This window comes from Mustela nivalis, assembly GCF_964662115.1.
Source record: "Mustela nivalis genome assembly, chromosome: 14".
NCBI classification, from domain to species: Eukaryota; Metazoa; Chordata; class Mammalia; order Carnivora; family Mustelidae; genus Mustela; species Mustela nivalis.
The window spans coordinates 91,958,977-91,986,185 of NC_139033.1; the positions used below are offsets into that span (position 1 = coordinate 91,958,977).

At 51.3% G+C, this 27,209-nt stretch overlaps 1 protein-coding gene across 9 annotated transcripts in view; it reads right to left on the bottom strand.

Annotated features, from left to right (window-relative positions):
- The window catches only part of KIAA1671, a 184,568-nt gene that overhangs the window by 62,249 nt on the left and 95,110 nt on the right, over positions 1–27,209 (bottom strand). The window contains exon 1 of one of the 9 annotated variants that reach the window (XR_014302718.1): positions 9–1,377. The exons of 7 other annotated variants lie outside the window; for them this stretch is intronic. Coding sequence is in view for 1 of the 2 variants with exons in the window: in XM_082698807.1 (XP_082554933.1) it covers positions 9–293 (285 nt within the window). In the remaining variant the exon portion in view is untranslated. Of the gene's footprint in view, positions 1–8; positions 1,378–27,209 lie in introns of those variants that run through there. One more of the 9 variants, XM_082698807.1, reaches the window with a different exon arrangement.

Genomic DNA, 27,209 nt, shown 5'->3' on the forward strand with positions numbered 1-27,209 from the left:
AAGCTTACAAGGTCTGGTGGCTCCGAGTCCGTCTGCCTTTTCCTCAGGGAAGAAAATCTCTGTTGGCTGCGGGCGGAGAAGCGGCGGAAAGACTCCCGACTCCGGGAGGCGAGATGTCTGAAGGAGGACGTGCGCTTGAAGGGGGTCCGGCCGGCAGGCTCCCCGCTTGTCCGCTCGTGGCCCACCGTGGTGGTCACTAAGTTGAGGGCCTCCTGGAAGGACCTCCTCACAGTGCCCATCCACTGGGTCATGTGGGTTTGGGCCACCGTGAGTTTGTCTCCCAGGTAATCCATGGGGCCGGGGGAGGGGAGGAAGGAGGTGAGCGAGGGACAAAGTAATTTTGCACAGCCAGGGTCTACTCCCTCTTTCTACTTTCCGCTCCGCAAGTTCTGGGCTTGCTTGCAGAGAAAACCCGGCAGCCCTCTTCAGCCAGACGGGGAGTAAATCAGCATCGCGGAGCCAGCCGCTGGCGGCACCTGCGGGTCTCGCGGAGAATTGGGAGGCAGGTCAGGGTCGGGCCGGGAGTCTCGGAGTCTCAGGTCAGGGTCGACCAGGATTTGTAAAGTCAACACGCTGGGGACCGCCCAGCCCCAGCGGTGCTCACGGGCTGCACGGGCTGTGTGGCTGTGACCGGGAGCTTGGGGAAATGGAGCAGCACTCACTTCAGGGTGTGACAGGCCCGCGAGGTGGGGGAGGAAGAGGCGGTGGCCCTGGGTGCCCCGGTGCTCACCGTCCCTCAGGTAGGCGGCCCCTCCCAGGCGCACACAGGAAGGACCCGGCGGGCAGGTTGCTGGACCCGGCTCACCTGACCCATGCCATGCAGGTTTTTCGTCCTCTGGCCAGAGACTCTAAACCTGTCGGCCGGCAGGCAGCTAGCTCACTTCCGGAGGCAGCCACTAGGGCCCCCGGGTCCCCTGGCTCGGCAGCCCAGGATGACATCAGTCCCCGTCTTAGCGAGGGGCTTCGCTGCCCAGGAATGCAGGAGGGGCCTCGGGGAGGCGGCCGCCCAGGGAGCTGACGTCTGCCCCCATTTTTTTTCCTCCCCCAAGTCCCAACTCGCTCACCATCCTCTGGGGCTGATGGCGACTTCACGTGCCCACAGCCTACCCGCCCTGTGCCCTCACCGCGGGCTGCACGTGCATGCTCGTGGGCGCGCCTGGGTCAGGGATCTGGCAGTCCCGGGAAGGTTGGGATAGTTGAGAAACTGCCTCCAGGGTGACGGGCAGCATCTTGGGACCTCCTCGGCATCATGGTTGTCAGTCTGTCTCCCTCTGGTGGCCTGTTTCTCGGTTGGGTTTTCTGTTCCCTCCCCGCATCTCAATTTCCACTTGTTTGTCCCTGAGCTTGTCTGTCTTTCTGTTTCTGTCTCTCTCCCCTTTCCAGCCTCCTCTCTCTCCCTCCCTGGAAAGCAACACCCAGCCAGGTGAAACAGTCTGGAGGTCCCCCAAGGAAGGAACTGGGCAGGGCTGTACTGGAGTGCAGGCGGGGTTGCCATGGCAACCCCAGGCGCATCTGCCCCATCCTGGGGGTAGAGGGCTGGGCACAGAGAGCAAAGGGAATGATTCACGGTTTACACTGGGTCACATGAGCTCCTGGGTTTTAATCCTTGTGCAGCTAGAGCAGTCGGCATGGGGGAAGGGATTAGGGGGCAGACAAGACAGCAGCATCCGGATAACAGAGGAGAAAGACACTTGTTGAAGTAGCTTTCTCCCTCCCTCAGGGATCCATGCCCCTGTTCTACAGGTGAGGAAATGAAGGCTCAGAGACATCAATTCACTCACCCAAGGTCACACAGCAAAGAGACCATGAGGGCATGGACGGAGGCCGCTCCAAACCCTCTGTTTTCTGGGTCTGACAGGGCACATGGCCCAGAGTTGGAGTTTGTAAATATTTATTGTTCGAACGCCGAGTCCAAGACTGAAACCTTGATTGGTCTGACTGCATCCCAAATGCCTTCCCCCACCCATGTTACCTCAGTTTTGAACCAATATTTGCTCCCCAGATGCTGATCAAAGGGCCTCGCTTAAGAAGGCTTTCCATCTGGATTTCTAGTCCTTACGGCTGTTCATTCATTCATCCATTCACTAATTCACTTCAACATTCAGAGAGTACCTACACCAGGTACAGAGACTAAGAATCCCTGGCAGGTGGCTAAGACAGTGGCTAATATTCACTGACAGTAAAACTGAGCCCCCAACGCCATTCTAAGTGTTCACGGGAATCAACTCATGACTCTTCACATGAACCCATTTGACAGAGAAGGACGCTGAGGCTCAGAAATGCAAAGTCATCTACCAAGGTCATTCAGTGTGGTTCCAAGATGGCCCCCAGCCCTCCTTGCCGCTGTTATTCACACTCTGGTTTGGTCCCCTCAGAGCTGGGTCTCTGAGCCCAGGAAAATAAGGCAGGAGTGACAGGGTGTGACTTCCAAAAAGCTAGTTCACAAAGAGTATCAGTTTCCACTCTGCTCTCTCAGATGGTGCTGTGAGGATGAGCAAGCAGTCCTAGGGAGAGGACTCTATGGAGGGAATCAAGCCCGCAGTCTGTAGCCAGCATCAGTGTGCCAGCCATGTAGGGCCACCTCGTAAGTAGATTCCACGTCCCCAGTCAAACCATCAGATGCCTGGCTGCCCTTTATCTACCACCTAATGAGGCTCCCTAAGCCAGAGCCACCCCACCCAACTGCTCCCAAATTCCTGGCTCACAGACATCACAGGAGAATCAAATGCCCAGGGGCAGGGTGGTATCTGGTGGGTCAGGAAACCAAGGGCTGGTGCAGAATGAGTGAGGGGAGAAAGAGGCTTGCAATGGGTTTTTGCAATATCCTGCAGATCTTATATGTCAGGAAGCATAACCCCATCACGAAGACGAGGAAACAGGCATCAGGCACTACATCCTGCCTCCATACGTGTCTCCAGCTCTGCCCGCCACCCCCCTACGCTCTCCAGGATCCCACGGCTTCTGGTCTCCTGAGTTTGCCCATTTCCTCACTTGGAATGACCATGGTCAGCCACCTGTAGCAGACGGGCCACTTCACAGCCCTGTTCCCCACCCCTCCCAGCAGGCTAGGAACAGCGGCTTGGGGGCAGACACGAGAACCAGCCGAGTCCTTCCCACCTGGCTCCAGAAAAGTCCCACCAGAAATACCTAAAGAGCTGGAAAAGGACACAGCTTTTTAATAGACCATCTGGACATAGAGGTGGGAAATCTGGGAACCTTCAGAGGGGAAAAAAATGCTAAATCAAAGCAGTATGTAAATCACCTTAAAGTGATAACACCAGTATTGCCCTGGCTGTGATAAACAGGACACTTTTATCTGTAGCAGACATAAATGGAAATTGGTACATGATTCCGAAGGGAATTTAACACCTAAGATCCAAAGTCTTAAAAACAATGGCCTGCCAGGTAGCGACCTACATGCAGAAGCATGCTGAAGTCTGTAACTTACTTTGATACACATAAAAAATAAAAAAGTACTAATGAATGGATGGATGGGTAGATTTTTATAAAGCAAATTTAGCAAAAACACTAGCAATTATAAAATCTAGCTGGTAAGTCTATGGAAGTACCCTGTATATTTTTTCTGTATGTTTGAAAATTGTGGTAAAAGATTCCAGTGGGAGGATAGGCCTGCCTTTTGACCCTGCAGTTTATGATCCAATTCCATGCCCAGAAATCTGTCTTTGGAAACGAGAAGGATCTACACAAACATTTAGCTACAGGGATGTTTATATCACAGTCATATAGTAGATTGATATCTGTGTGAAAAATTAGCAGAAACCTGACTGTCTGACTAAAGGGGACCGTGTTCAGAGCTGTGCTGAGCTGTACTGACATGAGAGCCAAAAGGAAAAAATCAGGGATACTGATCCTGTCTTCATTTATAATGTTAACAGATTGTTCTTCATAGATTTTTGCATTAATTTTTATCATTTAGAGAACACACATTAAGAGGCACCTGGGTGGCTCAGTCGGTTAAGCATCCAACTCTTGATTTTGGCTCAGGTCATGATCTTGGGGTCAAGGGATTGAACCCTGTGTGGGGCTCCCTGCTCAGTGGTAAGTCTGTTTGTCCCTCTACCTCTGCCCCTCCCCACTGTCCTTCTCTTTCTCCCTCTCAAAATAATAATAATAATAATTACTTTAAAAATCTAAAAAAGAAAAAAAAACACATTAAAACATTATTTACCTGGGAATGCAAGCTGGTGCAACCACTCTGGAAAACAGCATGGAGGTTCCTCAAAAAGTTGAAAATAGAAGTACCCTATGACCCAGGAATTGCACTACTGGGTATTTACCCTAAAGATACAAACGTAGTGATCCGAAGGGGCATGTGCACCAGAATGTTTATAGCAGCAATGTCCACAATAGCCAAACTATGGAAAGAACCTAGATGTCCATCAACAGATGAATGGATAAAGAAGATGTAGTATATATACACAATGGAATACTATGCAGCCATCAAAAGAAATGAAATCTTGCCATTTGCGACGACGTGGATGGAACTAGAGGGTAACATGCTTAGCGAAATAAGTCAATCGGAGAAAGACAACTATCATATGATCTCCCTGATACGGGGAAGTAGAGATGCAACATGGGGGGCTTTGGGGGGTAGGAAAAGAATAAATGGAACAAGATGGGATCGGGAGGGAGACAAACCATAAGTGACTCTTAATCTCACAAAACAAACTGAGGGTTGCTGGGGCAAGGGGGGTCGGAAGACGGGGGTGGGGTTATGGACATTGGGGAGGGTACGTGCTATGGTGATTGCTGTGAAGTGTATAAGCCTGGCGATTCACAGACCTGTACCCCTGGGGATAAAAATACATTATATGTTTATAAAAAATAAATAAAACAAAAAGTAAAACATTATTTATCTTGATTACCAATTTTTTTCTGTGCCTCCTTAAATTTTGCACTACAGGCATATACCTCAGTCCCCTCATCCTGGTCCCAGCCCTGGATTTGCTAAAACAATACAGTATCACAGTTAAGGACCTGGAGACCTGCCTCTACCTCTCATTAGCTGTGAGATGCTGAGTACATTATTTGACCTCTCTGATCTTCAGAGATGACATCATCAAACTCATCATTACTGTTGGCACCACTTCCTGTGAGCCAGGCACTGTGTTACATCATTCCATTACACCATCTGCTCCCCCCAACAATGAGATGAGGTCTGTCCTATCATTATTACCCCCGCTGCACAGATGGAAAAACTGAGGCATAGGGAAATCCAGTGACCAGCCTGAGGGCACAAACCTATTAAGTGGTGGAGTTTTCTCCCCCCGGGTCTCACACCTTTTGACGACTTAGAGGATGTCATGGCCCCACCAGATCAGTGCGAAGAGATGGAGGACAAGCGTCCAGACAAGCAGAGAAAAGCAAGGAGCAGGCAGACAAGAGTGGTACGGAAGTGAGCTGAAAAGCCAGATTGCCTGCCTGCTCCCTCCTGGCTCCCTTTAGGTACAGTGTGGTCTGAAAGTGTGACTATAAAAAGCGTCGCTCCCTGAAAACTGGGACAGCACAAGCACTTTCCCCCTGGAGGGCTCTTTCTGCAAACTCTACTATTCTCTCCAGGAAACTCCTGGGACGTTGTTGGGCATCAAAAAGGAAAGAAAGCCATCTCCTTACATAATTAATCCCCCAAATGCTGAAGACACTGTGAAGATCCAGGAAAAGCATGGGAATTTGATCCACGATGTGAGGTGGGACCCAGAGATCACCAGTTCCAGACAAGCATGTGCAGTTCCCAGAATGAGAATATCAGTCATTCATTCAGTCAACAAACACTCCCAGGGCAGTTACTTTGTGGGAGCTCTGTGAGAGCCCAGATGGGGACTGACAGTCCCTGAGGAACTCAGCATAGCTCTCTCTTCTCAGTCATTAAGGGGTTGGGAGGGTATTACAGTGGACCACCTCAACTTGAAGATACATTTTCTCCCAGGAATCTGATAAAAATGTGCACGCTCTGGAGAATTCCTCAGGTAAACGAAGAAGCCAGAAAAGACATGAACAATTGCAGCACAAGTGCCAATGGCTATATGATGGCCAAGTGTGTAACATGCTGTGGGCATATAAGAGGGTGGGATGCTAAGAAAACAAGAGCAAAGAGAAGATAATCATTTACTGAGGATCTGCAATTGGGAGAGGGGTACCTGGGTGGGGTTTTAAAGGATGAATAGGAGTCCACTAAGAAGGATGAAATGAAGACCAACCCATGCAAAGGCCAGGAGGAGTGACCATATTCAGTCTTGCCTCTGGGCTCTTGGATGTGCTGTAGCCCTGCCTGAATATACCTTCCCTATTCTCCCATCTTTCTTGGACCTTCCCTCACCCCAAGACCACTGTTGGCCTTTTCCATAACAGCCCCAGGAAGTCTCACCTGACCCTCTTCACGTTCTCCTTCCCAAAACACTGTACATACTGGGCCTGGAAGTACATCAACACTGCACTGCTGTGGACGGTAGTGCAGTGGAAATTGCAGCAAGCATTAATTGAGGATTTACTATGTTCTAGGAACTAGCTATCCACACGTCTCATCTCATGTAGCTCTCACAACAACCCTACAGGATGATTTGATATTAATTATTCCCATTTTCCAAAGAAGGGCAGTAAGGTTAAAAAGCCGAAGGGACTTGCTCAAGGTCACTGAACTGGCAAGTGGGGCTTTGGGAAGTGAACCCAGGCACATCTCATTCTAAAGCCCTCCATGGTCTTAAGCATGAAAGCTAGACTAACCATACCTCTAGGAGCCCTTAAAATGGCCAATTCTGCCCCCATCCCTGTGGCATGAGACAACAACCCACATGCTTCTCTGGGTTGTTGCAGGATCTCCTGGGGTCAAGAAACAGGTGCAGGACTGATGTGCTTGTAAATCAACTGGTTTCCTTTCTCACCACCTGGCTTGGAGAACGATTCCTGGGACAACATGTGGGAAGGGCTGACCCAAGGACCCAGTTTAAACCTGATTTGTCTCCTCTCGGATGGACAAATGCTGTCGGAGAGCCAGCTGATGGCTCGGGGTCTCCCTCCAAAGCTGACATCCCTTGGCTCGGAGTCATGGTTTCCTTACGGTAAAGAAAAGATCATAAGGCTTGCCCACCTGCTCCAAAAGCTGTGGCAAAGAACCAACTGAGATTGTTCTTGCCCAGCACATAGAAGAAAATAAATGGCAGCCACAAGGGGTGATATTTACTCTATTGTAATTGATATCTTCCCATTGTCCAGGACAATCCTGGACTCTTAAAGAGTCAGAACAGGAATGACCAGGGGAGATAGACCTAGGCCAACCTTCTCATTTCACCCAAGAAACAGGCCATGATGAAGGGCTGTGTCTCAGGCCCCACAGTAAATTTGTGGCAGGCCCCCTCTGATTTCCCCCAGGAGATCTGGAGTCCTGGAGTTGGACAGGACCCAGCTTCTCTCAACTCAAGCCAAACCGGATAAATTGCCATCCTGGCCTATGCCATGTCATCTCTCATTCAGCTCTTTGCACATGCTGTTCCCACTGTCTAGGACACCATTCCAGCCCTTCCTCACCTACTTGCCATCTTTTGTTCTTTAGGGCTCAGCTTAAGTACACTCTCCTCCAAGAAGCCTCCCCTGATTTCTTCATGTCTGTGGTAGGCCCCCTCTGGGCTCCTACCCGACCATCTTTCCCCCACTACATCATTAGCCCACTACCCTGGAACTCAGCTCACCCATCAGTCTCCCCTCTGAGCCCACGGGCAGCAGGGATGTGCCCCATTCACCCGTGATTCACAGCCTGCCATATCCAGCGGGCACGAGACCTGCCTCCCGTGTGAAATGAAGGAACCACTGAGGCTTGAACCCAAGTCATACGACTCCCAACATCCCTCTCCCTAGGCGTGTTTCCAAGGCAACAGGGGAAAGAATTCTGATATGAAGAAGAAAAAAAAACAAAAAAACAAAAAACAACAAACCCAGAAATGGCCTGATCTTCCAAGTCAACCCCAGATTATTTATAAACTAATCCTGAGACGATTTCCTATGTTCATTCACCATATTCTTACTTGAATAGCCATTTTCATCACCTAAGATGCCCTGAATTAACCTTGGGAGGGGAGGGGGGGAAAATCCATCTGGAAAGGATATCTTTCTAGACACAGTCAGGGTCTCATCCGCCTTCCTCACCAGGCCCCACCCTGAGTTCAAGTGGAGAGCAGCATTCTCCATGCTGCGTGGCCCTGCCTGGCACAGCGAGGTCAGTGTGTGATTATAGCCTCTCTTCCGAGGGCAGGCATCTAATAAAGCCACATACATTCTGGGCTCTTCTAAAATGTGACTAACACAGGTCCTAATTCACCTGGCCGGACTTCTCGGGCGTCCTGGGAGGAAGACACACGCCCTGCTGTGGTCTTTGTCTGGCTGCCTCGCCTGGGGTTGGACGACATGTTTCTTTCCATCACAGCAGCTGAGTTCCCACATTTTGGGATCAGTTCGCAAAGAGAGCCAAGCTGTTCTTGCAGAACAACAAATCAGAACTGGGGGCTGGAGGTGGGGGATACATGACATCCCCTAAGAAATGTACTCCCGTGCAGTGAGCTTGCTGGACTTGGCTGAACCTGCCCCTGGACAGGACCCCAAGATTTTAGACATTGGCATGATGCCAATAAAAGATTAGAAGAATGGTGGGAGTGGGGAGTGGGCCTGGTCGGGCGGGGGCGGCACAGTCGGCTAAGCGTCTGACTCCTGGTTTCGGCTCAGGTCATGATCTTGGGGGTCGCGGGGTCAGGTTTTGCACTCAGTGTGGCATCTGCTTGAGATTTCCTCTCCCTCTCCCTCTGCCCCTCTTGCTCATGCTCTGTCTCTAAAATTAAAAAAAAAAAAAAAATGGGTAAAAGGCCTTTCTTCCTTGCTCTCTGCGTCCCTTCCACTTTAGCAAGCGTCGGCCTCAGCACCTGTGACGTTACTGGAGCTGTTCGGATCCCTGAGAGGTTTTCTCCACAGTCTGTGGCAAGTATAAGGACAAATCACAGTGGTTCTCATTTGCCAGGGGTCTACTGTGCACCCTGCCACCACATTGACCCTTGTCACCCAGGAAGGTCGTAATGGCCACTGAATGGACCAGGGGACAGGGACTCCAAATGACAAAGTCACGAGATGGTGTCACACGACCCAGGTCTGGCTGAGCCCACGGCCTGCACTCTAACCCACTGGACAAACCTGCCCCGAGGAATGGCTCTGTTTGGGTCAGATGGAGGCAGGCTTGTGGGTGCACAAGACACGGTTGGGGGAGGAAAGACTTTACCCTGTGTTCCTCCTTCCTGCTCTCCACTTCACTTTCTTGGCCTTGGGTCAGCCACGAACTCCAAGGAAAGACTGATCATGATGAGCACAGGGTTCCCCAAGATGAACCTCAGGGACCCCCTTCTGCCTCAGCTCCAACAAGGGCTCAGCTGCATCGGCAGCCCGGTGGTCTCGAAGGGCACTTTGCACCCCACTGCTCCGGTGGGACGGTGGGGGACTGGGCGTGCCCTGGGCCGGCTCACTGAGCCTTGAGACCCGCCAGTCTTTGCCCTCAGTTTGCTGGGGCGGGGAGGGTCTTCAGGTAGGGGTCCTCTCCTCTCTGGGTCCTGATGCCCCAAGAAGACTGTACAGGTAAGTCCAGCTCAAAACCCCAGGCCACCCACCTCTGGATGGCTATCTGGCCTAGCCTTGAGAAACCAGCAGACCTGGGTTCAAGTATCACATGTCCTCATCTCACAAACAGAAATTAGGACACCTGCCTCCCAGGTAAAGGACAGGAGATGTGAAAGCAGGCCCTCAGCAAAGGCAGGTGGGATCGCGTCAGATGCCCACAGGGGCGCCCGTGGCTGGGGCGCTCAGGTCTTGAAAACAAGCTTGTGAAGAACAATGGCCTCCCAAAAGCGAAATTCACATCTGCTCACGTGCTGCAAGGACACAGCTGGTACTTCCTAAGCACTGACGGTATGCCAGGCCCGCGCCATCTCATGTCATCCCTGCGGACAGAGCCAAGGGCAGGGCTCCCAAGACGGACCCCTCACTGTGTGACTCTGGGCAAGTGGCTTGCCTTCTCTGAGCCCCTCCTTCTCTGGCTTTAAAATGGGATAAAAACGGTCCAGTTTCCCCGGGGGTGCTGGAAGTTCTGCCCATCTCAGGAGAGTACACCACCACTCCCGTCGTCCACAGAGGAACCCGAGACGGTGTGGAGAGGCTGAAGGCTGCACGGCAGCTCAGTGGCAAAGTCTGGCTTGGAGGCCTCTGCCCCAGACCAGTCTCTCCAAAGCTGTGGCGACTCGGGAGCCCGTGCCGCTGGCCTCCCCTGCCCACCCACCACCGCCATCCCTCAGCTTGCCAGCCCCGCGGCCCTCAGCAGCCCCCTTCCCATCACAGAGCTGCTTTAACACCCCTGCTTGCCTCCACACAGGAGTGGCTTCCTCCCATCCTGGCTGGAAGTCTATTCTCCAGCACAGAGCATCTCTGCACACATGCTGGACCGCCCACTCTGTTCCAGGAGCCATGCTGTGCCGGGCAGGGAGGGCAGGGATAGGGGCAGTCTGACAGAGATGCATCACCCCACAGGGGTGGGCACAAGGCATGTCCCAGTTCCTTCAGAGTCCTGGACCTTGGACTAGCCCTAATTCACAGGCTCCCAGAGCCCCACCTGGGCCGGGCAATCAAGGGGAGACCACCAAGTCCCCTGTTACCTCTTGGCTGCCCCCCCCTTACCGGGATGTTTCTAGTTTCTGAGTCTTAGCTCCTTGGAGTGTCTCCCCCTAACCTCCCAACAAAAAGGGTGGCCCAAAGCAGACCCTACCACTATCCTTTCTTTTCCATGTTAACACCTACCATCCCCTGGCATTCTCCTGATCATTTCTTACTCTCTCTCTAAGGAAGGCTCTTGAGAGCAGAAACCCTGAACGTCTTACTCTCTCTGCTACTGCTCCTACACCTAGCACACCAGAAGCGCTCAGTGTTTGATGAATGGATGGATGGATGAATGAATGACACCAGAAGTGCTCAGTGTTTGATGAATGGATGTATGGATGAATGAATGAAGCAAAGGAAGGAGGGGAGGGGGAGGGGAGGGAAGAAGCTCTACTGTATTTCTATGGCAATCCTATCCCTTCCTCTCCTTCCCAGGCAGTTCCTATCCATCTTTAAACACATCATGATGATGTCCCCACCTCCAGGAAGCCATCCCTGCCATACTCTCCACTCAGTTCAGTGTCTCCTCTGGGCTCCCCAACCCCTGGGTTTCCCCTAGCACTGTCCTCTCTTAGGTACCATACTATAAGGGTCAACTTCCTCATCCTCTATCCACTGGCTACGCACACTGCCAAGGTCAGGGCTGTGTCAACCCTGTTCTGTATCTCCAGGGCCCCTTGTGAGGCAAGGCACAGAGCACACAGTTCAGCATTACAGCTATCCCTGATTAAGTCCCAACCACACAGCAAGCACAATCAGAGCCCTTTGAATCAGATCACTTATGGACTTGCCATAAGTGGACTTGCCATCACTCAGCCTTGCCTTTTAAGGAGGGGCGGGTAACATCCTGTACCCATTTCACAGACAAGGAAAGTAAGGCTCAGGGAAGGCAAGCTCCTTGGCCAGGCTCACGCAGCAAAGACCTTCTGTGATTGTGATGCCACACTGTCCTCCAGCCCGGGCCTCCCATGAAGTGAGGGAACAGGGAGGTGAGGGGGAGGAGAAGGCATCAGCTCCAGGGCAAGAGGATAGCATGTGACAGCATTTACTGAGTACCTACCACACATGACCTGTATGACACCCATCCTTATTCAGTCTTTGCTGTCATTTAAAGGAGGCACCACTCTCCCCAAACCTCTGATGGAGGAACTGAGGCCAAGGACACACAGGGGTGACTGTGTACTCAGCTCAAACTCACTCAAGACAAGTCGGCACCAGAAAGCTAATCAAAGGATAGGCCCAGAACAATAGAGCTGTGAAGAGTGTTCTTCCTTCTTGGCCAAGCCCTGAAAGTGCTGGCTGCTCGCTTCCCACCAAACCCTGGCTGACGGGATGTAGGGGACAGTCAGCCGGGTGGACGCCAGGGAGCACTCTGCTTCCCAGTGCACCCTCTCTACGCTGGCTGGATGTTGTCACGTCTCCTTGAAACTGGAGACGTGTTTCAGCTGGAACTGTGGCAGCCGTGCTGGGTCTACAAGGGGACAAGACGCTGAGGAGAGAGTAGGAAGAGAGAAGGAACCTGGTTTGATCCACTAATCTAAAATGTGGAAGACTTTTGATAAAGGACCAGATAGCAAATATTTTAGGTTTCATAGGCCATATGTGGTCTCTGTCACATCTTGGCAGGGGGTGGGGAGGGGAGTTTCTTGCAACCATTTTTGTTTGGTTGGTTGGTTTTACAACCTTTAAAAAATGCAAAAAACTCAGTCTTAGCTCATAGGCTATCATTTATTGGACCTGCACTACATCCTCCCTGACCATGATGTGAATTATATGAAGACATATATGTCCTTATTGTTTGACCCACCTTGATGGGGTCTTTTGTTATTTTCAGTATCTTCAAAGGCATCCTTAGTGACCCAGTGACAGTGGCGTACTAAGTGTTGGTGAGAACGGGGAGCAGCTGAAACTCTCAGGACGTGAGAAGCAAAATGGCGTGATTACTTCGGAAAACAGCTGGCAGTTTCCTAAAAAGTGCCACTCTGGAAAACAGCATGGAGGTCCCCCAAAAAGCTGGAAATAGAGCTACCCTATACCCAGCAATCATACTACTGGGTATTTACCCCAAAGATAAAAACATAGTGTTCATAGCAGCAATGTACACAATAGCCAAACTGTAAAAAAGAGCCCAGATGTCCACCAACAGATGAATGGATAAAGATGTGGTATATACATATAATGGAATATTAGGAAGCTATCAAAAATTTGAAATCTTTTGCCATTTGCAGTGATGTAGATAGAACTAGAGGATATTATGCTAACTGAAATAAGTCAATCAGCTTTGCGCAGTGGCAGTACCGTAGCCAATGAGGTTTATCCGAGGCGCAATTATTGCTAATTAAAATAAGTCAATTATTGCTAATTAAAATAAGTCAATCAGACAATTATCATATGATCTCACTCATGTGCAGAATTTAAGAAACAAAACAGAGGAACACAAGGGAAGGGAGGGAAAAATAAAACAAGATGAAATCAGAGAGGGAGATAAACCATAAGGGATTCTATTAATAGGAATCAAACTGAGGATTGCTGGAGGGGGGTAGTGGCAGGATAGGGTAACCGGGTGACAGACATGAAGGAGGGCATGTGATGTGATGAGCACTGGGTGTTATACAAGACTGATGAGTCACTGAACCTCTGAAACCAATAATATGTTATATGTTAATTAACATTAACGGTGTGGATGAATCTCCAGATAATTACGCGAAGCATGAGCGAACCCTCCAGAAAGCTCAGAGCTCTGGGCAGAATCGTCTTCTCCTATGTTTAAACAGGATGGTTCTACTCCTCAAACTAACACAACACTATACGTTAACTAACTGGAATTTAAATAAAAACGTGAAACAAATGAAAAATAATAATAATAACATAAAAATAATCTTAAGATAAACAAACAGGGCAGTTCTGTTCCTATTAAACCAGCCCCTTCCCTGATCCCCCCAGGATAGGTCTGATTCATTCTGATGAAACCCCTTTCTCAAGAGGGTCTGAGGGGACACCATCTGCTTCTAACAAAGGAGATGCCACCTTGCCTCCCCGGGGGGTGGGGGAGTCCCAGAGCACCCCAATGTGGAAACTACTGGGGGCGAGGCAGGGACAGACAGGGTCTCTGTGAGAAGCAGGCAAGAGCGGGGACAGGGGTGGGGGCCCAAGTGTTGGGGATGATCCCAGCGCCTCCCGGTTCTTACCCAAACAAGTTCTTTTTAGCCTATAATAATTACTACCGTACTACCTCCTGTCCCCACTGCCAGTGTTCTCATTTCAAAACAGACTTAATGAGATCCTTTAGATGAAGGACCTCTTTGAGCAATTGAAAATGTGTGCAATAATGAGAAACCCGCAGCGAGTGTCACTTGGTGGAAACCCACTGAACAGAACCAGGTCAGTGGAGGGGGTGGCCATCACTTATGTGCCTCCCCGGGGGCAGAGCACAGTGTCCACCAACAGCCCCCCTACGTCCCATTCTCTCTTGAAAAATGAGAAATGTGGCCTCAGATCTGATTGCCAGCCTGGAAAGCATAGCCCAGAGTGCTTGGGTGCCAAATCTGGCCTGTCTGTGGATACGCTGTGTGACCCTGGGCAAGTCGCTGCACCCCTCTGAGCCTCCATCTCCTGGTCTATAAAGGAGGATTATAGTAACTGCCTCAGAAGGCTTTTGTGAGGAGGAAGTGGGATGCTGCCTGGGCATTGCTCAGTATGTAGTAAGCACTCGATGAATATTGGTCCTTATTTACCTGCAGGCAGGATTTGAACCCAGGCACCTTCTTACATCCCAAGCTTAGTCTAATTCACTCTTCTTCCTCATCTCCCTCATCTTCCTTTCCCCCTCCACACTCAGCAGTGACCTCACCTCTCACTTCACTGCAAGAAAATGAAGCAGTCGAAAGAGGAAGACTCCACCCTCTCTTGTCCCCTGCTTCTGGGAACCCAGCCTGCCTCTCCCTCCCTCTGCCACGGAAGACGGAAGACGGAAGACTGCACCACTTGCCTCCCAGGCCAGCCCTCCTCTTATGCCCTAAGGCGCCGCCTCTCGCCAACTCCAGGAGACCATTCCTGTATCTGACTGCCCCTCGCCCCCGTAGAGCCCCTGTGGCCCCCCTCTGCTGGGCCAGCCTCCCTGGGAAAGCCCCAACATCACCCATATTTATTTATTTTTTTTTTTAAAGATTTCATTTATTTATTTGACAGACAGAGATCACAAGTAGGCAGAGAGGCAGGCATAGAGAGAGAGAGGAGTTAGCAGGCTCCCCGCTGAGCAGAGAGCCCAATGTGGGGCTCGATCCCAGGACCCTGGGATCATGACCTGAGCCAAAGGCAGAGGCTTTAACCCACGGAGCCACCCAGGCTCCCCAACCCATTTTTAAATGCCAGATGGAACCGCCTTCAATCCCACCCCAACCACCACTTAGAAAACTAATGACATCTGAAATGTACAACAGAACAGAACTCTTGATCCCCAGCTCCAAATCTGCTCCCTTCTCACTCTTGTCTGTGACAGCAAAATGTGTCACATCCACCACGCCATCCTGGCCGGAAGCCTGGAATGTTCCTCAGTTTCTCCTCTCCTTCACCATCCCCTCCTCGAAACTATAGCTTGAACCAGACCACTTCTTCCCCACCCCTCCATCCTGCCTCAGCACCAGAGCCAAGCCCTTATCGCCCCCGGCCTCCCTGCTCCACCTTCTACCCCTCTAGGGTGCCCCCACACACAATAGCCTGAATGAGTTTTATTATCTTCCGGGTCAACATGTTAGCCCCGACGAGAGTGCTCCCTCAGCTCCCCACTATAACCAGAAAAACTCCTGGCCGTTGAAGCCCCCCACCTCCATCCCCCGTTTGCTCACTAGCAGGCCTGCCTTATCAGCCTTACTATGGTCCTCAACCCCTCCAAGCTTGTTCCCACCCCAGGGCCTTTGCACATGCTATTTCCCCCATACCTGAAATACTCCTCCCCCAGATGCCCACAAGTTGGCTCTTTCTTTCAGATCTCTACTCAAATGCCATGCCCTCTCAGAGCGCCTTCTAGTCTCTGCCATACTATGCTGTTTGATTGTCTTCAGGCATTTATCTGGATTTGCTGTTCTTAGGTATTGGCTGTCTCTCTCACCAGAACACACGCGCTCTGGTAAGGCAGAGACTGTGCTGTTCTTACTCCACGCTAATGCTCAGGGCCAAGACCAGCATCCGGCACAGAGAAGACAGAGCCTGATGGACAGGAGCCCGGGAGATGCTGGACAAGCGCTCGCTGGCTAAAGCACGTCAGCCAGCAGGAGACTCAGCAGCAGCTCACCTCTCCACCCCTCACTGCAGAAAATGCACTTCAAAGCCAAAATGCTGTAACAGACACCGCGGTTGAAGGTCTAGTGGAGACTATATGTAGGAACGCAATCCACTGTATTACCCAGTCACCATGGCAACTGAAATCTTCAAGTATGCTTCTCCCTTGCTTCAACTTTTTATGCAGAAATTTCCAAAGAAAATGTTCCGATTCCTTTCTCTGGTGACATTCTACAGAATAGACATCCTCATTTGGCTCCCGGAGGAGAAAATGCAAAATGTCAGATTCCTATGAGATAAACTGGTTTGCAAAGAAAGATGATTTTCATTTTCAAAGACGTGAGTCTAACTCTGAGCACAGGAACCAAATCCTAATAATAAAAGCTGTGAGAAGCAGAAGAGCGTTATGTTGGTAATCAAGCGGTTTAACCTTTGTGAGTTCACTTAGCCATTCAAATATTCACTGAAAGCCTATGGTGTACCAGGCCCTTGCTGGACTCTGGGGATACAGCAAGTGGCTGAGAAGGAGGGATATCTCCCTGCCCTCATGGAGCCTCGGGTCCAGAGGGATAGACATCCAGGGGAAGAGCATTCCCAGCAAGGAAGAGCAGCAAGTAACACAGTAGAGAAAGGACCAAACTGTGGCATCATGTACATCTATCATTTGTCAGCTGTCTGACCCTGAGCAAGACACCGTGCCTCTCTGAGCCCATGATAATATGGCAGTAACAATATTTTGGATGGGAGTGCTTCATGGACCCAATCAGATGACAAAAAAAGAGCCTTGTGTGGCGTCTGGTATACAGCAAGCTCTCAATAATTAGTAATCCCTTTTGTCTTACAGAGGAAGAGGGAGTCAGTCCCTGGTGGCTGCTCCCACAGGGGGTCTTAGAAAGGCTTTCGGGGTGTGAGGTTTTCCCCAAAGAAATGTCCATGCTCTAAAGGACCAGGGGACTCTGGAAGACACTTGAGATTGCAGCTTTCAGAGCAAATGTGCAGAAAAGGGTAGAGGGAGAGGACACAGGAGTTGGTCATCAGCTGACTTTGTACCCACCTGAGGTTGGACGCCTGCGAACGTTGCAGGTGGGAAGCCAGGGCGAACCAGTCAAAAACTGAGAGAGTGGGGACACGAAGAGAACTCACCACCATCGACTTCTCATCAAATGAGCTGTGCACTTGGCGAGGCCGGGGCCTCAGAGACTTAAAGAGAAACATCGCGATCTCTTGATTGAGACGGTGTTGGAGCTAAGGGCTCCAGAGCTCATGAGGCCCAGAGATGAACCCTGAGGAGCCAAGAGCGGGACGGTGGTCACGAGCCACCTGCACCCCTGGATTCTCAGAGCTGGAGTGAGACTCTGGCCGACCATGTGGCCTTGGAGCATGAGGCCGGAGTCCAGGCGAGAGGCTCATACCACATTCATGGGAGAGGGCTGGCCACGCTGTTCTCAGCTTCCACACCCTCATTCTTTTGGCCCAAACACCCCCCAACCCCCTCTTTCCTGGTCCACTCACAAAACCTCTAGTCAACCTTCAGATGACCCAGCAAGTTCACAGCTAGGCACTCCGGCAGATGCCACCTGCCAAGGGCACCGAGATGCCTGTGCAAGTGTGTTCATCACGGCCTCGCTCACGGTGTGTGAAACTGGAAACAACCTGCATGTCTGCCCAGAGGACTCACTCAATTATAGTGCGAGGAGAAACAGAGAGCCATTAGACAGAACGCTGTGCTCACAGGGAAAGATCTCGGGTTTGTGAGAAAAAGAAGAATCAAGGCCTAGAATGCCACATACAGCAGAGCAAGATCTGACGTGTGTTAAAAGTCACATGTGTATACTGGTTGGGGGACACAGAACATTTCCTAAAGGAGAAGTCTGAAAACGGTCACCAGTTTTGGGGAGCGACAGCAGGTTGGAAGGGCAGGGAGAGATTTTACTTTAGGACTCTATTTGGTGCTAAAATAGTAGACACTATTTGGTTTACCGTGTGTGCATGGACACGTGCATGGACAAAAATTTGGACACTATTTGGTTTACCACATGTGCGTACTCCCTTTTCAATTAAAAAAAAAGAAGACTTATTTTTTTAACGGTTGGCCATCACCTCTCTTAAAACTTTGCTCCTTCTACTGAATCTCACCTTGGTGCGTGGAGACATTCCAGGTATGGAATGGCACCAAGACCTGTGTGCCCATTTATGGGGAGTCCCCCCTCCTCTGAGGCAGGGAATGTGGGGACCATGCCTCTGCATCCATTCCATGAGACTGACACCTCAGGGGCTCCAGGAATGAATGATATTGTCAATGCTCATTTATCTACTTTCATCTCCTGTTTCCCAAGTTATGATTTATTAAGCACTGGCTACTGTACGCCAGCCAGTTTATACCTGGCATCTTGCTGCATTGAGTCCATAACCCTCAAGCCTGGCGGGCTGTCCTAGATGCTGTCAGCACTGCCCACCTGGGTTCCCTGGATGGGTTGGGGCACCCATCTCCCAGGTTCTGGGCTGCCGACAGCCACAACAACAGACCTTGGTGCATGGGGCAAGAGCTGCCTGGTGGCTCCAAGGTGGGACTCCTTTCTGTGGTGCTGCTCACCCTCCCAGACTCCTCCAGGGATCAGGCTGACTCTCACCCTCTCCAACACTAAATTCTATACATGTGAATGAATCCCTGTCTCAGGCTCTGCTTCTGGAGAACCCAGCCTGAGATGCTGCCTCCCAATCTCAGGGTCAGGCAGGTATTAAAACACAGTTGCTGGGAATCTGCTATCTCTGGGACTGTGCAGCCTTGGCACATGGAGTTTGAAAAAGTAACAGAAATGTAGCCAAGATTGGGAAACAGAATCCTAGGGGGGAAAAAAAAAAGAAAAAAGAAAAAAAGGTTTCTTACACCCATTTACTTGAAGTCAAAGAGGTAGACTTGAAAACCCTGCTGTCTCAGACCCCAAAGCCTTGATGCTTTTCTGTGCTTGATGCTGAACTGTTAGGGGGTTAACTTGCCTGGTCGGTAGGAGAACAAGGTAATTTGGGGGGTTGGCTCTGTGTAGAACATTCTCCCAGGCTTCCCTGGCCAGATGCGGCACTAGGATAGAAACCGCTAACATGGTCAGGAAGAGGGTCTCAGGGTCTGTCCCACTGTCAGATGGCACTGGGGCTCGGAGTGGTGCCTTGGTCCCACTCAAGGCCAGCCTGGCATGAAGAAAATCGTGAAGCAGCCATCGGGCAGGCCTTCGGGGACCTCCTGTCCACTGCTGCAGACTGGAGCAACAGAAGTCTGCAGTGAGGCCTGGTGGGCAGGGCAGGGGGGCAAATCAAGACAGGGGAGGTCCACCTGGCCAGCCTTCTCTTCTCAACTCTTCTCCAGGACAGATCCTTCTACAAAGGTCAGGGCAGCCTGGGAAGCATCTGCTAAGCACCTGCTGTATGCCTGGGCCTGTACTAAGGCCTGAGGAAAGAAACAAACAAGGGCCCTACCTTCCCCCTAACCCCACAAAGTTTCATTTATTCACTCATTTATTCATTATTCATTGAGCACCAACAGACATTTATTGACCACCTACTGTATACCAAGCCCCGTTGGTATACAGTGGAAACCAACTGGGAAACAAATAAATGAGACATTTCTCTTTTCATTCATTCACTCCCTCACTCATTCATTCCGCTGAATGTTCATCAGAAGCATGAATGGAGGTCAAGCGCTGTATCAAGGACACAAATAGCCGGCACGGTCACTGCTCTCAGGCTCAACCACTGGCTCATGCCCCATTCAATTTGGTAGAATGGGCACTTATTGGGCGCCTGCTGTGTCAGGATAAGCCTGACAGAACCTCTGCCTTTCTCTGATGGGTTCGGCTCATAAACAAATACTGGGCACCTACCAAATGTCAGACCCTGGAAGGCAGATGAAGGAGCCCCAAGGCTCGTCTGGAGGAACAGAGAGCCCGGTGATCACACAGGGTAAGGCCTTGGTTCCTCTGTGGGGACCATGAGGCCCCACCCGATGGCTCCTCAAAAGCCCCAAGAGAGGCAGGCAGCTGGGAAGTGTGCAGCATGCCCTCCCTGCAGGCCACAGTGGGGAGAAGGGGTTATGGGGGCACAGGGCTGGGGGAGCGCTCTGCACACGGGAGAGAAACTGTCGGGGATGAGCACCAAAGGCAAGTAAGGCTGAGCAGGGACGAGATGAATCAGACACCTAAGTGAGAATTTTCAAGAACTCAAGGAATATTCTAAGTTTAGAGAAGGAAGGGGAAAAATAAAGTCAGCCCACAACTTCCGACTGTGGCAAGTTCACCACCAAACTGTGCCAGCAGCCTTGTTGATTTCCCTCGATTCCCCCACCCTCTCAGGCCAACTGTGTCAGGAAAACAACAGGCTTTGAAGACACCTGCTCCCGGGGCCTTGGGGAGGACCCCGCAGGTTCATCTGCATGAGACCCTGAGCACACAGTGGGTCCTCAATAAATAACACCACCCAGTCACATGTCCTATGACCTATGGCCACAGTGGCTTTGAAAAATGGCTGCAAGCTGCTTGATATGCTTCCCATTGAAAGGTGGGGTCCACGTCCATGTCACCTGAATCCACTTCGATCTGCAGAGAACAGCAGAAGGGACATTGTGTCCCTCGTAACACCATTGGGCCACAGCACCTGCTTGGGGCGCCCTGCCTCATGTTGTGGGGAAGCATGTTGCAGTGACCGCATTTGGGTGCCTGCTCAAGCCCAGCTTCTGAATCATCATGGGCCTCAGATGGGGAGATGAGAAGCCTCTGGATGATCTCAGCCCACAGCCATTCGGGGCTCCCAGCAGACCTCCAAGTATCATGGAGCAACTGTCCCCACCGAGTCCTGCCCCGTTTCCAGACCACCAAATACTATGAGCATCACCAATAGTGCTGGTTTCCATGCTTTGGAGTGGTTCCTTGAGACCATGGATTCCTGCCTATCTGAGTCCCTGCCCTGAGGACCTCGCACAATCTGAAAGGATCCACTAAACCAGAATGCATGGGAAAACTTTATAAACTGTAAAGTTCTGTGCACACGGGAGCCCCCAGCTTCAGCACTTAGGATATGGGAGGGCTCTGCTGCTTTCCTGAGCCCACAGAACTTGTTCCCTGTATCCAAGGCTGCCTGCTCCCCCGGCAGCCGGGGAGACTCTGCAGGCTACCAGGGCTGACCTGAACCCATGCGGCAGGTCAGTGCTTTGTTCCCAAGACAGGACTTAGGTCATCCCTCCAGGAGGAATGAACTAGAGGACAAAGAGTGCTTTCATGGGCCCAGGCTGCTCTCAGCAAACATGGGTGTTGGGGGGTAGACCAGGGAGCAGGAGGCCCCTGGCACGCGCCCCTGGGAAGGTGGCCAGTAGGCCACCAAGCTGGGGCAGCACTGGGGTCCAGGGAGGGCCTTCCCTCCCCGTCTGGGTCTTTTCCAGCTGCACCTATGACAAGCATGGAGCAGAGTCCAGACAGGCAATGAGGAAATATTTGGTAAATTCAACAGAATGTGAAAGATTAGAAGAACCACCTTCAGGACTGCAGTCAAATTATAAACATAAATGGACATGGAGCCAGCCAGCTCCACAGCAATGTCTTGCCGTGGACCCACGCCCAGCTCCACTGCTGATCTGCAAACCACTTTACCTCTCTCGCAGCCTCAGTTTCAGCATCTGCGAAATGGGGATGATAACAGAACCTCCCTTCCAGGACGTCATGAGGATAAAATAAAGCAATGTTACTTGCTTTCCTGGTGCCCGCTTGCATTTCCCCAACATCTGTACGCTGGAGCCCTAGTCCCGGGAATGCAGAATGTGATGTATGGGGCTCAGAGCCTTTAAAGAGGGAATTAAGCTAGAGGGAATTAAGATCTAAAAAGAAGACATTTAGGGTGGGCGCCCATCCAGTCTGAGCAGTATCCTTACAAGAAGAGGAAATCTGGACACATAGAGATGCCAGGGCGCATGGGCAGAAAGGGGAGACCATGGCAGCGGGGTGGGGGGGTGGGGGGGGGATGACACAGGGAGCAGGCGGCAAGCCAAGGACAGAGGCCACGGAAGAAATCAGCCCTGTCGACACCTTGACCTTGGGACTTCCAGCCTCTAGAACTGAGAGGAAGTACGTTTCTGCCATTTAAGCCCCCTGGGCTGTGCTATTTTGATATGGCCATCCTGGCCAGTATAGACAATGGCCCCACAGGAAGAAATAAACAAACATCTCCTATTACCATATTATACGTTTATATTATAACCATAAAATAATATGAGGTTAACATGAATGTGTTATGTTTTATGAAGGTATGTTTAATACAAAATATTGACATAACATTAAATAGAATATATCTGCAGTCTTCCCTCCCTACCTCAGAGTTTCTACATAAAATACCAGACTTTTTTTAAGATTTATTTATTTATTTGAGAGAACGGGAGAGAGCAGGAGATGGGGGAGGATCAGAGGGAGAAGCAGACTCCCTGCTGAACTGGGAGCCCAACGTGGGACTCGATCCAGGGACTCCAGGATCATGACCGGAGCCAAAGGCAGTGGCTCAACCAACTAAGCCACCCAGGCACCCACTTTCTTAAAAAGAAAGCAAGATCTTTTTTGTTTCTTTAATTTTTTTTTTTAAGCAAGATGTTTTCAGAAACTAATCTTGACGACCTTCTCATGCATATGTTACCTCCCCCTTCAGGAAATATTTACGTCGTGTCCTTCAGGATGCAAATAAAGACACCCTCAGATGTCCCACCTCTCCCCGAGGAAGAGGAACCAAGGCCTTACTCACACTGTGCGAGCATGTGCTGGTCCTACTGCCCCAGTGGCCTTCCCCTCTCTGGTCCTATTCAGGCTGTTAGGACCCAGCCGAGGGCCCAGCCTAGAGCAGGCACTCCCTATAGGTACACAGAGCTGATTCTGAGACAAACCAATGACTGCATTTCAGAGATGAAGACGCTGGGCCCCACAAAGAGAGGGGCAGTGACTGGCACGAGGTCACACAGCTGGGACCACACCCCAGGACCCTGGCTCCTCGACTGCCTCCCCACGTTATCAGTTCTGGCTCCAACATGGAAACCAGATATTCATTTGGGTTGAAAGTCCCAACTCCAAGTCTGTTTGCAGCTCTGGGAAAAGCCCATTGCCTGCCAGGTACAAAAGTGGGTGGTGGAACGGCATTAGCCTGCATGGCTAATGGTCTGAAGCCAGATCTGCTACCCACCCCCCCAAAAAGTAGGTGCAACTTCTCTCCGAGCACCAACATCCTAGGATTTAGCAAAACTGACCCAACCCCCCTGCCTTGATCACTTAAACTCCATACTATACCCCCTCCTCCATACTGAACTGAAATAACAGGGGCCAGGGGCCGGAGGGCTCACTCCACCAAGACTAATCTGGGTGGTGACAGTTTTCATGACTCCTCGGGCTCCGTGGGCCTTCGAATTCAAACTTTGGTCAACTTAGGGGTGCAGAGAGAGACCATGGGCTCCAAGGGCAAAAAACTCTATTCCAGAAACCTGGATCTGAGGCCTCCCTGCCATGCGACCCTCAGACAAGTCAAGTTTCCTTCAGCGTCTCCATCTGCACATGGGACAGTTCGGGCACCTGCCTCGTCTAAGAGGGTTATATCCACTCAGGTGTGTAAAGAGCACAGCCTTGCATTGCTTTTTAAAAGGCCACCCCTGTGCAAAGTGATTTGTTGGAACAAGAGCGCCCTCTAGCGTCTCATTTTAGTAATCACGCTGCCACTGAGGCAGCCAGTGAACGTCCAGGATCATGTCTGCTTAAGTAACAGGGTGGGATGCCACGTAGGAAAGGTGAACAGCTCCATTTAGTGCCTACCATGTGCCAGGTGCTCTCCCTACTGGTCTCTGCCATTACGTACTTACATAAACCCCCACTGAGAAAGGGGGATTTCTCATCCCCAGAGAGAAAACAGAGATTCAGAGACATGAAGCTACTCACTCCAGGTCACACAGCACTGAAAGGCTGGGTTTAAACCCGAAGCTCCACTCTTTACTGGACCCCTAAAATTGGGAGATTGTGCACAGTAAAAAACTTTAAGGTGAGTCCAGTCCAATACTTCATTATATTAATAGAGAAACTGAGGCCCAGAGAGGGCAAGGAATTGCCTTGGGGTCACACAGTAATCACGCTCGGGACTCCTGGCTCCCAGATACACTTTGCCCACATGCCCACCCCCCAAAGCTTCTACCTTGCACTTATCATTCCTTCTGGCCATCCTAGAATTGGCATGTCCCTTTCAACTGCTGGAAGTTCTGGAATGTCTGAACTCGGCGACGGCTCCTGCAGGACAGCCTGTAAGCACGCCATCCCAGAGCAGGCTTCATTTCAGCCAGCTGCTAAAGAATCCCACCACGTGGGCTTGGCATTTTAACCCTCAGGAGAGGTCCTTTAAGATGCTCACCCAAGCCTCAACTACCGTGAGGCACAGGCAGTGTGGGAATTCCCTTCCCGTTGTACAGAAGGGGAGAGCAAGGCTGGGGAGAGGAGGAGGAGTGCCACAGGTGTCTGATAGACCTTCTCCACTCTCCAAGTCCAAAGCCAAGTCCTGATCTGCCTCTAAGACCCACCCACCTGCAGTTTTCCTCACTGAAGTCAGTGGCAGCTCTGCCCTTCCAACGGTTAAGCCCCAAACCCTCAGTGTCTTCGGGACTCTTCTCTTTCCCTCCCACCCCCATCCAACCTACCAGCAAATCCTGTGGCTTGATGTTCAAAACAGACCCAGAACCTCCCCCTTTCCCCCTCCTCCTCTCCCACCCCTGGTATGAGCCACCACCGTGTCCCATGGCCCCTCACCATGCTCCCTCCTCCTACCTTGGTCCTGCTTCAGTGTGCTCCCTGCACAGCAGCCAGAGGGATCCATTCAAACCTAACCCAGATGGTGTCACTTGACATGACACCCCTCCACGGCTCTGTCACCTTCCCAGCACAAGGCCACCTCCTTCATGTGACCTCAGGGCTCTGCACCCCTTGCTGCCAACTCTCCTCCCCTGACTCACTCTTCTACAGCCACCCTAGCCTCCTTCCAGGTGCACAGGAGTGCCTGTACACGCTCGGACCCCAGGGCCTCTGCACTGGCAGCCACCTCTTCCCTCGAGTTCCCCTGGCCTCTTCCCTCCCCTCCTCCAGTCTCTGTTTGAATGTCACTTTCTCAGGGACCCCCCCCTCCCCGCCCCAGCTGCACCCATCTAAGTCCTCTGGAACTTTCTTACTTGCTTACTTCCTTCTTTCCACAGCACACTCCACCCCCCACCCCCGACAGGTTATCCAGGTAATTATGTATCCTGACCATTGTTCATGGCCTGAACCCACTAGAATGCTGATCCCTGAGGCAGTCACCTTTGTCGTCTTGGGGTTCACTGATGTATCCCACTTAGATCAAGATGGGGCACATGTGGTTTTTCTTTTCTTTTAAAGATTTTGTTTATTTATTTGAGAGAGAGAGAACAAGCGGGGTGGGGGTGGCAGGCGGAGGGAAAAGCAGGCTTCCCGCTGAGCAGGGAGCCCAATACCAACAAGATGCAATCCCAGGACCCTGGGATCATGACCTGAGAGAAGGCAGACGCTTCACTGACTGAGCCCCCAGGCGCCCCAGGGGCCCATGTGTTTAACTGAACTGAATCAAGGGCCTGTGAGTCCAGGTGCCTTCCGGTGCGAACACTTAATTCAAGACCTACTTTGTGCCAGTTTTGTTTGCATTTCCTTTTTGAGTCCTTGGTGCGTCCCACGAGGGACAAGCTGTCATCAGTCCCACACTATGAATGGCAAACTGACTTTCTGAGAGGTTAAGAGATTTGCCCACAGCCCCATGCTCCGTGAGTAAGCGGCTCAGCGGGGATCAGAAGCCGGAAGCGCCTGACTCCAAGACCCTGTTCTCTGCTCTGCAACTTGGCTTCACACTCATGGCTCGAGTCAGAGCAAACCTCTCGTGACGCAGGCCGTCCTGCAGCCCAAACCCCAGGCCCAAGTCCACCAGCACAAAAAGAGCCAGTTCTTCTATTTCGGCCACAAACACTGGAAGGCCAAACCCGGCCCTCGGCACACCCTGAAGGCGCCAAAATCTAAGATTCAGAAGCTGTAATAAAAATGACAGGAGCAATGGTGATGGTTGGCAGACTTGTGCTAAACGCCCGGCACCACGTTCAAGCTCACAGCCAGCTCATCCTCACAACACTTTCAACACACTAAGTCAGTCGGGGGGATCGGGGGGTCCCTGAATCCATGTCTATGGGGCAACCAGCAGATGCCAGGCACTGTGCCAGGTGCTGTGGACTCAGCAGTGAATTCAGCACATGAGCTTTAAGGTCAGACTTCCCAAGTTCAAATCCAAGCTCTGCCCCTTATGGGCTTTTGAGTATTGGGCAGATACTCAATCTCTTGGAATTTCTGTTCTCTCAAATGTGAAATAACCATAATACCCACCTCCTGGGGTTGTCATGAGGACTGTCACGATGCCACCTGTGGGTGAGCCTGGAGGGAAAAGACTTAGACATGTGCGCCCTGGACTCCTGGGGGAGGGGACGAGGCCGAGTGAGGGATGTAGCAAAATAAACAAGTAGCAAGGAAGCCCCAGGCAAAGAACAGCCAATCCCACTACATTGAGACGTTTGGACATTTTCCCGTTAAAAACAAAAAAATCTGGTCATGAAGTCAAGAGTGGGGAGATGAATCTTGCTGACCAACCACAAGGACAAACAAAGTGGTTTTCCCTAAAATTCCATGGAGACCAGGCCATGGAACCACCGACCCTGACGGGGAGGAAGGAGCAGGTGAGGGACCCAGCACACAAAAGCACAGGGGACCGACCTTGATCTTGGGCTCCATGTCTCGAGGCGTCTTCCAGAAGAAGCTGCCAGAAGCAACCTTCTGGTAACCCCCTTTGCTGTGAGTGACACAGAGGAGGAGCAGGTGGCCGGGCACAGGTCACCCTTCCAGGCTCACCAGGCCTGGGAAAGTCCATGTGTGCTGGGGGGTGGGAGCCTGGGGTGTCTTTGCCACTATATCAGAGGTGTCTCCACCCCCCGCAAAAGAACATCTAGAATTAGAGTACCCATTCCAAGTCCAGCCTCGTGGCAGGGATTTATCTCCTTATCTCCTTACCTCAGCGAATCCTCACCACAGCCCTGCAACGTGGGGCTGGCCCCACTTCCAGATAGGGAAACTGAGGCCCAGAGCAGGAATGGGACTTGCCTTTGGCAAAGCTGAGATTCCAAGCCAGGGCCCTCTCCCTCCAGA